This window comes from Anser brachyrhynchus, assembly GCF_964034855.1.
Source record: "Anser brachyrhynchus genome assembly, chromosome: 5".
In the NCBI taxonomy this organism is placed as follows: domain Eukaryota; kingdom Metazoa; phylum Chordata; class Aves; order Anseriformes; family Anatidae; genus Anser; species Anser brachyrhynchus.
In genome coordinates, this window is record NC_137699.1 from 26,444,101 (window position 1) to 26,457,477 (window position 13,377).

At 35.8% G+C, this 13,377-nt stretch overlaps 1 protein-coding gene across 4 annotated transcripts in view; it reads right to left on the reverse strand.

The window, feature by feature from the left end:
- Positions 1 to 13,377, reverse strand: part of FMN1 (formin 1) — a 211,646-nt gene that overhangs the window by 106,458 nt on the left and 91,811 nt on the right. For all 4 annotated transcript variants that reach the window (XM_080595284.1, XM_080595283.1, XM_080595282.1 and 1 more), the window contains one exon: positions 12,701 to 12,762. In XM_080595284.1, the coding sequence (XP_080451410.1) occupies positions 12,701 to 12,762 (62 nt within the window). The remainder of the gene's footprint in view (positions 1 to 12,700; positions 12,763 to 13,377) is intronic.

Sequence of the window (13,377 nt, forward strand, 5' to 3'; positions counted from 1 at the left end):
CTATGACTTTAAAGACAAAAGAATGCTAAAACTATGCTATGTTTTACATTGGAGGTCAAAAGATTATACCCAAAGAGAAAAAAACGAATTATTGCTATTACTCAAATACTTTAAAATACAATATATAAAAATATAGAATAATATTTCTAATTCTGTTTTAGTTAATCATTTGTTCTGTTGACAATTTACTTTCAAGAAATCATCTTATTTACCATTTCCCAGGGAAACTGTATGAATCATTACTGTTACTAATTCATATGATTTGGCATGCAAATTCAAAAACGATGTGAAAAATTCCTGAAAACAAGTTGAAGATGAAGTTTCAGCGACTAAAGCTACAGAGGTAGTATGGATCCAATAAGAAAACTGATTGTAGTAGAGAGCAAGTTGTCTCTGATCTTGGGAGAATGTTTTTGGACACCTAACAGCTTTTTTATTAGTGTGGCTGATTAAAATGAAAAGCCTTACTACTAAAATGTTCTTTTTGATGAGTTTTTTTGCCATGAACTATAGACCTTGCAGTCCAGTGGGATACAAATCCTTTGATCCTGTGCAGTCACATAAATTCAAAGTCGTAAAACAACATTGAATTTGATTTTATTAGTGTGGCTGATGTTGCCAGAATTGTAATGCAACCTTGTTTTTCTTCTCTTTTCTTCCTTTTCTTTTGGGGAGGGGTGGAGAGGAAAGGAGAGTTTACTGTCAACATTGCTTCACAGTATAAAGAACTAATTTCTTTGGCAGCCAGACTCCAAGATTAAGCCATTATAACAAAGCCTTGTAATGATTTGTAAGGGAGTAATGATACGCATCACATTCTAAGTTTCAATGAATGAAGCAAAAGTAAGTTGAAGCAAAAAGCAGTGTTAGTACAGCACATGGGAAACACTAAGCAAGGATAAAGTTATACCTCTATAGAAGGATAACAAGTAACAACGAGCACTACTTTGCAGTAGGAAATAATTGGCCAAGCAGTGCTATACATTGTTACGAGATTATGAGTTCTAAAATAAAGTAACTCTACATTTTTAGAAATTGAAGCTTTTCATTCATCATGAAGATAATTTTTGTTTGAAAAAATAAATCTATGAATACCTACACTGAGGAGATGGCCACCCTCTCTACCAATGCATAGAGTGCCCACACAGGCAATGAAAACAACTAAAACATTTCGAAGTGTAGCAAGCCATTCAGTTCCTTGCTATGGAGGGAAGTGAATTTTCTGGAGCCTGTCTGATACCAGATCTCAAAGTAACAGCAGACGTTCAATTTTACTTTATGGAACATAGCCACCTGAAGGAGTAATTCTCTGCACCTAAAATTGTCACATTCCTCAGGTGTTACAACGAGAGACCTCAATACATCAAAACAAACTGATTGCTTGGTGAAACAGTTCTTCCTCCAACACTTTATATTCCAAAATACACTACCTCATTTTTCTATAGCAAAGGAAATGAAGGCAGAGGTTACCTTCACAGTCAGCTTCACATTCAGAAAGCAAAAGCTTTCATTAAGTTACACTCTTTACCCTCTAGAAAAAAAAAATAAAAAAAAAATCTATTCTTTTCCTCACAACTTCAGGACAGAATGGAATTTTTTATAGTGACAATATAATATGTGCCTCAGTTACAGTGATTAAAGAAAAAAACGCAAACTGCAAATATTGTCAAGGCAAATTATATAAGGACATCCTACACATGTAAGATATATTGCACGTCTTCTATCTTGGTTTAGTCAGGAAGTCCACTTCTGCTGATACTATTGTACACTTTAGTGGCAAAAACAGAATACTGTGTTTAAATAGTCACCAATCAGGTAACGTTAAGAAGAAAACCCAACACTGTATTTACGAACAGACTTCTTTTAACACTGTAGAGATGTTTACGCTGCAATTTCTTAGCAGGTAAAGATACACTTAGTTAACACACAGTTTATGACCTCCAGAGATGCTACTTGGCTAAACAGAAGTAAAACTTCAATTATGGAAATGACCCTGTAACTGTGTAAAAGACATAGCTACTTCACACTGATATTTACTGAATGTTAATTATGCATTAGCACATTATTCTAGACATTCCCTTTATGGGATTCAAAGAAAATACTGCACACACACACAAATGTGTTAAAAATTATTAAAAAAATAACAACAAACAGCTTTGGTCAATTACATAAAAGGAAAAAATACAAGTGTAGATGCCAGAGCAATCAAAGTTTTCTCTCACTCCATCAGTGTTTCCATGTAAGGCAGCTACACAGAATCCTTCTGTTTGACAGACCCAGAATCCCATTCAGTGAACATGATGGGAGCTATTCCAGACAAGAATAAAAACTGTATTATGAAAAAGCTGTCAGTTTTAAGACTTTTGCTTCATATGTGCTGAAGCTGAAAGGTACATAAGGTATATAATGAACGAAATACGGAACTCTGGGAAAAGATATAACAGTATCACAGTAAAGGTATTATAATGCTGACCTGGAAAAGCAGATTCTGTACTTGCCCAAAATGCAAAGTTCATGCAAGATGTATCACAAGCCATTTTAGCCAAAGTGTTTCTGAAGTGGTAATCAATGATACAACTGATTTTTTAAGCAACTATCTTGAGATTCTGGTAGCCAACTTGTAGGTGCAAGGCAAGCTAAAAATGAACTGTGATACGAACATAAAAGGATAACCTAAGCCATTAATTTTCTGTGAAATACCTTGAATCAGAAATCTCAAAATTAGTGTTGCTTTTACTTTATACTTAAGGCCTTTGTACATAATGAATGAATAATAATAGCATATGCCTATCTGAACCATTTTGTAAAATCTGATTTATATATACGAAACATCCTGACAGATTAAAATCTATGACACTGGAAATCCATAATGGAAGACTCTATATTCAGATAATTCTTTTGCATTGCATTGTCATCAAAAATAAGGTCAGGAGACAGGCTCCTAGCTTTCGATTTGAAAACATCCTTGGCAGCGTGATCCTTCCCTAACCAAGGGTAAATTGTGGCTCCCATTAACCAGTGGAACTTAATTTTGCCCCACTGCTATTGTATAACATCAGTGGCTTCAGTATCTTCAAACGCTTTGTGGAATTGGCATGTGAAAAATTTGATCAGCACCATAAGATTCAATAGGTACAATAAGCACCAAACCTGCAAAGTCAGAAGTGTTTACTGAATATGAGAAAAAACAGTTTTGTTTCAAAAGCTTATAAGCTACAATTTCAGATAGATTTTCCATTGACCAGAAGAATGTACATCCTTGCCAAAATTGCCCCTGTTCTAAAACCACGAATATTAGAGATTATCAAAGGGAATTTTGCCAGAATTTTTAAAGTACAGAAAATTATGCATTTCATTCAGAGATACGACTTCCAGTTCTTCAACTCAAATAAACATCTGGTGTAATAAATCTTGAAAAGCCACTAAGCTTGACACGTGGGTGCATATTTTCAAAATCAAAATGGTAGGATAATGCTATCAGAAACATGGATACTACTAAATTTCTAGTGGCTTTTATATTGCACGATTACATTTCACTTAATTTCTTTACTGGGCAACTGTTTCCTGTGTTACAGAAGTCTTCCAAATCTGTCAAAATAAAACGTCATCATGTTCACAGTAGGCGTTCTACTTTATTCTCCTTAGTGCATAACGTACTCACTTAAGGTGATGGGATAAATGAGCTGTCATGAACTATGATAAATGCAGGGGTTTTTATAATGAATTTTCATTTTAGCCCTAATTAAGCAAAGTGTTTCATAATGTGTCCAAATTTGAGCATGAGGGCAGTCTTGCTGGCGTTTTAAGGCTATAAATTATCTTGTTGATCTCTATGCACATTCTAACTATATAATACCATGTTCTGTGGTAAATTGTTTAATAAACAAGGCAGTCCTTGGATTAACATACGAAATTAACAGCATTCTGCAGTTGACATGAAGTCTAAACAAGACAAGTTCTTAAAGTGAAATTGCACTGATGAAAATAATAGGGTGGCAATCTAAGACATGGCAAACAGTAGTGAAAAGAAAAAAAAAAACAACATGAAGAAAGAAAAAATCCTTCTGGATATTCAAGCTATCTGACAAGAAAAGAGTTACAATGTAAGCATATAATTAATGGGAAATGAAGATGAAAAACACCTGTTACATCAAGAATACTGAAAATATAAAGTCAATGGAGGAGAAGAAAAAGGAGAATTTTGCTTAATTTTGCTTATCAGAGCACAGAAGTAGTACTTACAACTTCAAGTATGTGATTACAGATTATGATATGGATATAGGCATTACAATCTGCAAGTTTTTTAAGATGTAAATAAGCAGCAACTCAACTGGGGAATATCTTTATTATTTCAGTAATTCTTCATGTTCTACTTTAAAGATAATCAATAGTGCTGAAAAATATACATGATTCATGAAATTTCTAACTTGCCAAATTTAAAATAGGCTGATTCCTCAATATTTTCATGTGCATTGCAATGCACTATGATATATTTAACATATTAGTAATTTAAAACAGTATCCAGAGATAAAAAGCATACTTTTTTGTAATGGCACAAATAACTACAAACTAACATTCTTTCTAGAAAGCAAATTACAGCACTAGCAAAGGCAAGAGGAAGATGAGGAAGGGGAAGTATTGGAAGGAAATTAACTCATACACCATGAAGAATCTTTCCAAACTTCCTTTCTGAATGAAGATACAATTGTCAGCATGTGCTTCTAAAGAGACTGAAGAACTTCTACTTTCTGTGATTGTATGCACAGTGTAGGAAGTTATTATTTTATTGCTCTTGTGCTTTGCTCTCATTCCCTAGTCTGCTACTCTGCCTTCTCCATTACTGGCCATGCGAATTTTCATTACAGAGTGATGAACATTGGGATAAAAAATGTGTATCTATTTCAGGAAACATATACTTTGAAGATAATCTTGCTCCAATTGTCTAGGAGTCTTAGGAATACCAAAATGTGTATATTGATATCATTTCATAGACTTTCAGTCTCTTCTTTCTCTTATTTTTTGTTTGTTTTTTTTCTTTGTATTTTCACTGTCACATACTGCAAATGGGCTCCATATTAAACATGGAGAATTCCTTCATGAGGACAATGTAGCCAAGAGGAAGATTCATAAAGACACACAATACACGCACAGTGGTGGAACCATTCATTTAGCAGCTAAGCACAAAAGCCTGAAACGTTTCAAGTTAAGCAAGAGTAGTATCAATAATTAACCACAAGCTGGGAGAACTTCATCAGTAACAACACATGGAAATGCTGAAAAGCCTGAACAGCTCATTAGGAAAGACTGACTAATAAACCCTGGCTGACCTTGGCTGCTCTTTTGGACTGCAGCTCAGCTTCACCAGACAGAGGCATACACGATATATGGATTTTCTTCTATTTGTACATGCTGGGACATGAAAATCCAGCGAAGAACACACAAAGCAGCTAGCCACATTACATATGCATTTAATCTTGTAAAGGTTAAAAACATTAATCTTAGCATCCTGAAGCAAAACTGTGTTACCAAAAGTCAGCATATTATCCACTACTTCAATGCGGTTTTGCTAAGAACTCTGTCATATCAGAGCTCTCAACACTATTCTTCACTGGCCCACATAGTTTAAGAGCAGATTTGAAAAATTGTGAAATACCTATCCTATGAAAGATTTCACATATGCACACACAAAACTGAAGGGTGATGGGAGGGGGAAGAATTTTTAAAAATTTCTTAAAGATGCCTACCTATGAGCATACAGGTCAGAATTTTTTCAGTTGAATCTGTTCAAAAAAAATCACTTTTCTGTTATAGACTATTCTTAGAAGGAGAAGATTAGACAAAATACAAGATTTTAAAATGTTTTGATTAGGTGTTAAAGCATCTAATTTCTGCTGTTGCTTCTGAAGCTGTAATTTCACTTTCATATGTAAGTAAAAAGCATTTCAAATTGTCAAAATAAAAGTAAAATTACCCTATTCCATAAAAGAGTGTTTTTGATAAGGTTTCTGGCATGCAGCAACTTTCAACACTATTCATCATTACCTCTCACAACCGAATTACAAATTTCAAAATATATCAGGGAGAAGTAGCACCTTTTTTTATACTCAAAATACAATTAAAGAGCAATAGAGGCATTCACAAAAGGAATTTCCCTCACTGACCATGAGGGAAAACGAATGAGAAAGTGAAAAGACAAATGGTCAGGAAAGGAATTGTGAAGCATAACAGATTTAAAAATAAATTTATAAAAAGAATGAAGATGTCATCACATAGGGAAAGCTTTATTTCTTCATTCAGTAACTAAGAAAATGTTTCTATACCTTCATGATCTCAGAATCAAATAAAAATCACTTTGAAAGTATCACACAATTTTGATTGGTGTTGTGACTTTCCCTTTCATATGCCTTTTTCTGTGAAACTTTAAGGCTCTAGTCTTTAGACTGGGCTTGTGATACAAAATTGTTTTCAAAGTTAAGCAAGTTCTTTTGTAAAAAGGAAACTACTTTCTACGCAGTTCTACGTTTCAGTTCTTGAATCCTTTGTGAAAATTGCTTAGGAGATCACAAAGGTTGCTATGAAAAACCCACGATACACTCTTCTCTAAATGAGGCCAGCCCATTATTTCATAATGTCATGGGCAGCTACACACCAACTGCATTACTGTTGACTATTTCCTAAATATCAATAATACAATAGTAACTGTATTAGTGGCAACTACACGCATTTCTAAAATTTGCAGCTGGATACTTTGAGACTTCTATTATTTTAGAACATTATATATTATTATCACAGAATATTTTAGAATTATTATTATTTTAGAATAATGTTATATAATACATAATACAATTGTATAATAATTTTATATACTTACATTAAAATTATATAATTATATTTTACATATGATCTATGGTTTCTATATTATTTATCAAATAGCTAATATTATTTAGATCATTGTATGTGTATCATACATTATTACGTATCTCATATAATCACATGATATACATAATTATATATTCTTTTATATTATTTTATAAAAGTATTTTATTATTATAAAAAGCTGTGATTTATGGCTAAAGACACTAGCATTCTGGGTTGGGAAAGATGCAAAAGATTAGTGAGTTGGTGGAAGCACAATAAAGTGTATCAGACAGAAGATCCATGCACAGAGTACAGTTAGAGAAAAGCTTAAAGACTTTGACTCCATCATCCAAAAGCAGTATTGCACTTCAGTGTAACTGAAGAGGAGAGGATTTCAGTACCTTTGTTCTAAAGGAGAAATTAGGGAAAAGTAATAACTTCTTTTCACACATTTTATCAAATGAGCTTACAGAAAAAAATAAAAGTATACTGTGCCCTTGTGTTGGATTAATGATTAAGTACTACAATTAAATTATTGCATTCACATTATTTCCTTCATTTTGTGATTCAGCAGTCCTGTTACAACATTTTGATTTAATATTAAGTCATTTTCATCTAGCTGGTTATTAGATACTGTAGACTTGGTTCTAGAGGGAAAAACAGTCTGATTTTTCTGGAGCACCTCTCCTGTGAAGAGGGGCTGAGAGAGTTGAGGTTGTTCAGCCTGGAGAAGAGAAGATGATGGGGAGACCTTATAGCAGTGGCTTCCCAGGGCCTAAAGGGGTCCTGCAGGAAAGCTGGGGAGGGGCTCCTTGTGAGGGGGTGAAGTGACAGGACAAGGGGGAATGGATTTAAATTAAAAGAGGGTAGATTTAGATTAGATATTTGGAAGAAATTCCTTTCTCAGAGGGTGCTGAGGCCCTGGAGCAGGTTGCCCAGAGAAGCTGTGGATGGCCCATCACTGAAAGTGTCCAGGGCCAGGCTGGATGGGGCTTGGAGCAACCTGGTCTGGTGGGAGGTGTCCTGCCCATGGCAGGGGGGTGGAACTGGGTGGTCCTTAAGGGTCCTTCCAACCCAAACCATTCTGTGATTCTACAGCCCTATGACGATGATGACAGCTGCTATTTATGTACTGAACAACTGAACTTTTCCTTCCGCCAGGTGCGCCGCATTCCCCGCTCCAGAGGAAGCCGGCGGCGGGCGGGTAGGAAGGCGGGGCCTCCCCGCGGGCTGCTGCGGAAGGGCTCGGCCGCCATCTCGCGGCGGCGGCAGGAAAGGCCTTTCCGCCGGAGGGAACGGAAGGGGACAGTCTTAAAAGCACATCATTTCGGTTCTGGAAACAAGAGGGGTAAAAAATCATGGAATGTCTTGAACACATCAGCTAGTAAATGTAGTTGAAATCAAATGGGTGAAAATTAAGTATTTACCTCTACTATATTGCCCTTTCTAAAGATCACCTTCATGTGGATGTTTCGATTGAATTACATAAACCAACAAACCTGTTCAGACATGGTATGCACTATCATGGCACAGATTTGTCAGTAATCCAATTGGTGTAACAAATATTTTGTAATTTTAATTTAATTAATATGCCCATTACATGACTAGAATTGATTTCAAGTGACACCGAAAAAAGAAAAAAGCTTCATGTCACTATCAAAACACAGTGAGCACCATCAAATAACCACAGTATGTCATTCCCCCTTCCTTTCTAGCAATTGTTTTACATACTTCACGACTGCTACATTCACTGCAACTTCAACTGCCTAGAGCATCGACACCAACCCTTCCAAACTGGTGGTATGAGTAAAGCTCTAATTCCAATGAAGTTTACAGGTTATGACCATAGCAATAACAAATCTTAAACAATAAGAATCCATTCTGAATTGCTTTCATGTACTCAAGGAAAAATATAACTTACAAAAGGGGAAAAAAAAAAAAAGACTAGGTTACATACCCTTCGGGACAGAAGTGTAAGACACTTCATAATTGCTGAAGAGTAAACAGACCTCTCACTAACAAGCCATGATATATATAAATTTCATGGGATGGATTATGCATAACTTTTTTTTTCTCTGACATAGCTGAGGACTAACTGTTCTAGGCAAGGAATGTCTACAATAACCTTAGTTGCTCAAAATCCAGACCATTCCAATTGAATGGTGCCCCCCCAGCTTAATCAACTTAGCAGTGAAGATCCTCTTAAAAAACACATGCCTCTTCGAGCTTATCTACCACCTCTACAATGCTTTGCTGTGGCCCTGTGTCCTGGTTCCAGTTAGGACAGAGTTAATTTTCCCTCATAGTAGCTGGTAGGGTGCTATGTTTTGGATTAGGATGAGAAGAGCGCTGATAACATGCTGATGTTTTAATTGTTACAGAGCAGTGCTTACACCAGGCCAAGGACTTTTTGGCTTCTCGCTCTGTCCTGCCAGCGAGCAGGCTGGGGGTGCAGCAGGAGCTGGGAGGGGACAGACCCAGGACAGCTGACCCAAACTGGCCAAAGGGGTATTCCATACCATCTGGCGTCATGCTAAACAATATATAGGGGTGGCTGGCCGGGGTGGGGGGCCGGCTGCTCGGGAATAGGCTGGGCATCGGTCAGCGGGTGGTGAGCAATTGCATTGTGCATCACTTGTTTTCTCACACATTGTTATTATTAATACTATTATCATTATCACTATTATTATTATTATTGTTATTATTATATTCCTGTCTTAATAAACTGTCTTTATCTCAACTCACCGGCTTCACTTTCCCGTTTCTCTCCCCCATCCCAGAGAGGGAGGGGGGAGGGCGAGCGAATGGCTGTGTGGTGTTTAGCTGCCAGCCGGGTTAAACCACAACACCCTGTAATCGTACTCTTTGTAGTTCCCCTACACAGCTAGGATTTTGTTGTTTGCTTTTACCTTCAGAGGGCGGTTTAATAATTTCTTGAGAATCTTCCCCCACACATACCTTCAAGCACTCCTTAAGGTTTTTCTAAGCATTTTAGGAGTAAGAGAGAATAAGAGTCTCACTCCTAATCTTTAATACAGAAAGTATGATGAACAACTTTCTTCATAAATACACAATACAGGATTTGGATCAGATTGCAAAAGAGCTGGTTCAGAGAAATTTCTGACCGTAGGTTTCTTCAGTGCATAATACAAAATCATATTTAACTCAAACACTTCCAATAGTCAGGATATCTACCACCATATTTTTCTGTTACATCTTTAAAGTATAAAATGCAACAAGGTATTACAATAAATCATGACACAATACGACTTCTCTACGTGGTCTCATGTGAAGTTTTATAATGCAAAGTTCTACAAATACAGTAGTATGTAGCAATTCATATTTTTTTAATCTCAAAAAAAGGTATTTTCACCTTTCTTCAAATAATGAAAAGACACTAGAAAGCATATACAGACGATGTCTGACCTTTTTTAATGCACTCATAGGACATATTAAAAATATAGGAATTCAGTATCTCCATCGTTAAGTGTTTTTCAGATTATTACTGTGTCACTATATAGAGATTTTCATATTGCATTTTTTATGTTCCAGAGAATTAAAGAGCTCTGAACAATTGTATATACAAAAAGGATGCATCTACAAAGGGTCACATTCTAGTACAAGGAATTCATTGTCAAGGACATACAGAGAAAAAACTGGAACACTGTTCAGATGGCACAGCATTCAGAAGTCACAGAAGCATGTGATATTGTAATTTATTCATTGGTACTGTATATCTTAACCTGACTGCAGACTCTGTTTCAGGAAAACCTTAAAATACTAACTGCTGGAAATTGCATACTTGGGTAGCATTTCTCAGCAGTTTAGTCACCATGCATCTTTTATGAACCTGACACCTTATACCAGGCTGGGCTGAGGTCCAAAAATCAAGCACACTGCTAAGGAAGGGGCATGGAGGCAGTGGTAGTAGAAACAATGAGTAAGAGACAACGAAGGCACTCAGATTTGCCAATGAAAAACAAATCAAATACAAAACCACTGTACAGGAAGAAGGCATTATTATAGTCTGCATTTTATCTGTTTTCTTAGCACCCACTGCTGGACACTACTGGAAACAGAATATTTGCTTCAACCGGCCTTTGATACAGGAAGTTGCTATAGTCATTCAATATTGTAAAATGAAAAATTACACTATATCTTGGAAATCATTAATCTTATAAACAGAACTTTGTGTAAGTTCTCTTGTGACTTTTTAGTAACTCCTAAATTCAATTCAAAAGGTCCTGTTTGAATTACATCTTGTGTGAACTTATTATTTTTCTGCATCAATTATTTTTCTGATCATTGTGATAAAAATCTTACACATCACTATCATAACCTAAAAGGCTTACAGAACAGTTCTATAGCCTTTTCTGGTTTGGAACTAAATAGTCTGAGATAAAACAGTGTCAAGCATCAAAATAATCACCAAACAAATGTATAAAATCTAAGCAAACAATCTGTCGGAAATTGCCACTATATCACTCTTCCACTTCATGGACAGCAAACATTTGCATTTTAGCTGACTTCAAATTCTATTTTTATATATATATATATATATAATGGTGAGATTTTATTGTGTACTCATTATTGAAAGTTACTTCACAATTCCATCTGCCTGGAAATGACCCATTCACAATTTCCTTGCTACTAAACAAGATAACACAGAACTGCAGCTAAACAGCAAGACATGAGAAAAACTCAAATAATCCAGGTAAAATCCAGGTAAAAAATAATCTGATTTGAAAGAGCATATTTTTATCATTCAAAGTTATGAGCAGCAAACAAATGAATCTATTTCTCCTGCAGGTTCTTGCAGATGTATTCTTATGGAAAACAAAATGTGCAACACCAATGCTATTTTAATGAAAGGTGAAATTCGGAACATTGTGTTACAACTAAAATATCTGAATTTCATTAAAGGCAAAAAAACCAGAAAACACTCCAGTAATTAGGTCATGGCAAGCTTCAGTTCTCCTGGACTGCTACGAGTACCTGCCTCCTCCGCCGCTACTATTTCCAGGGTTGCTGGAAATGTGCAAACACAGATTTGTTTCTCACCAAGCCTAGGTATTCTTTGAAATAACCTCTCAAAAAGATTAAACCCCCTTTCCATCTTCTTGTGTGGAAGAGTTACACTATTCTTTGTAACAGTTATTTTAAATGTTTATTGTACATTATTGCTATATTTACTTCAGTGCCAGCTTGCATTTCCCTGTGCTAAATTTCAACGGATGCTTAATAGGAAAGAGTGCACTTCACTCCTGCAGAACACTGAGCTCACTGCACAGACCAGAGACTCCTCGCCTGTCCTTTCCATGCCACCAGCTGCTACCATCGTTCCACCCTGCCTACTCAAAGAACTCGGCCTTCTCAGTTTAATAGGTTTTATGCTATTATGTCCTGGCCTTTGTGCAGACATAAATAAACATTCTGTAATACAAACACTCTACTCATACTAATCTGATGATTACTGTATGTGGTCTGCTTAATGAGAAGTATGTTTCGGTGAGGAAGAGTGAGTAGTTAAATGTCAGTGCTCTAATATGATAAGCAAATGTAAAAGTACTGCGCTGCTGAGATAGAGGGAAGAATGTCTTCCATGCTAAGTGAGTACAACAAACAAAACTATGACAGCAAAATATGAAAAACTGCTTTTTGCCATCCTATGTGAGCGCATGTATGGATTTTAACTAAACTAATTTTAACTGAATTGACAGTCAACTGAATATGACTTTTATAAAGAAAGAAATTTTTATTATTTGAAGGTAAGTATATGTTGCACTATTTTAATCTGTAAATTTCAGTCAGGGAAAGGAAAAAAAATATTACAGAAGTATACCTTTAATGTTTCAATTTCCTCTTTGTGTTCCCTCTTTAAATGCAAAATGGCAGCTTGGTACTCTGTAAAGATAAAAAAGTACATTCCATTAGAGTCAGAAACCAACATGACATCTTAAGCATAGTGTATTTCATACTACACCATGAGGTCCGGAATGCAGATGCAGGCTCTCAAATAAAATACCTTCTGCAAATGGTGATGGAAAATTAAATGCAATGTTGTAATTAGCGTTTTCGTTCTGAGACCACACGACAAGATTTTCAGTGGTCTTACGGAGAACAGAGGATAAAGCAAAGAGGTATTCCATGTTGAGAGGGAAAGATGGGGTGGAGATATTTCAGACTGGAACAACAAGAAGAAACAGAAGGGTTAGCTTTGCAGATAAAAGTAGAGCCGATAGGATATATTATGACATATACATGCATTCACACACACATACGTTCTAAAAAAGCATGTATTAAATTAAATGATTTCAACTGAACTGTAAATATACAATCACTAAACACATGCAAATTGGATACAGGACTAACCACAAATTCGAACAAAGACCTGAAGAAGTACCCAACAGTAAGAGATGCAAAAAATTCTTAAGTTTGTCATTTGAAGCTTCTTAGTTAGAGATTAAGTAACTTCCGAGGGAAAATACGCTACATACTAGATAACTCTTTTTAATTTGG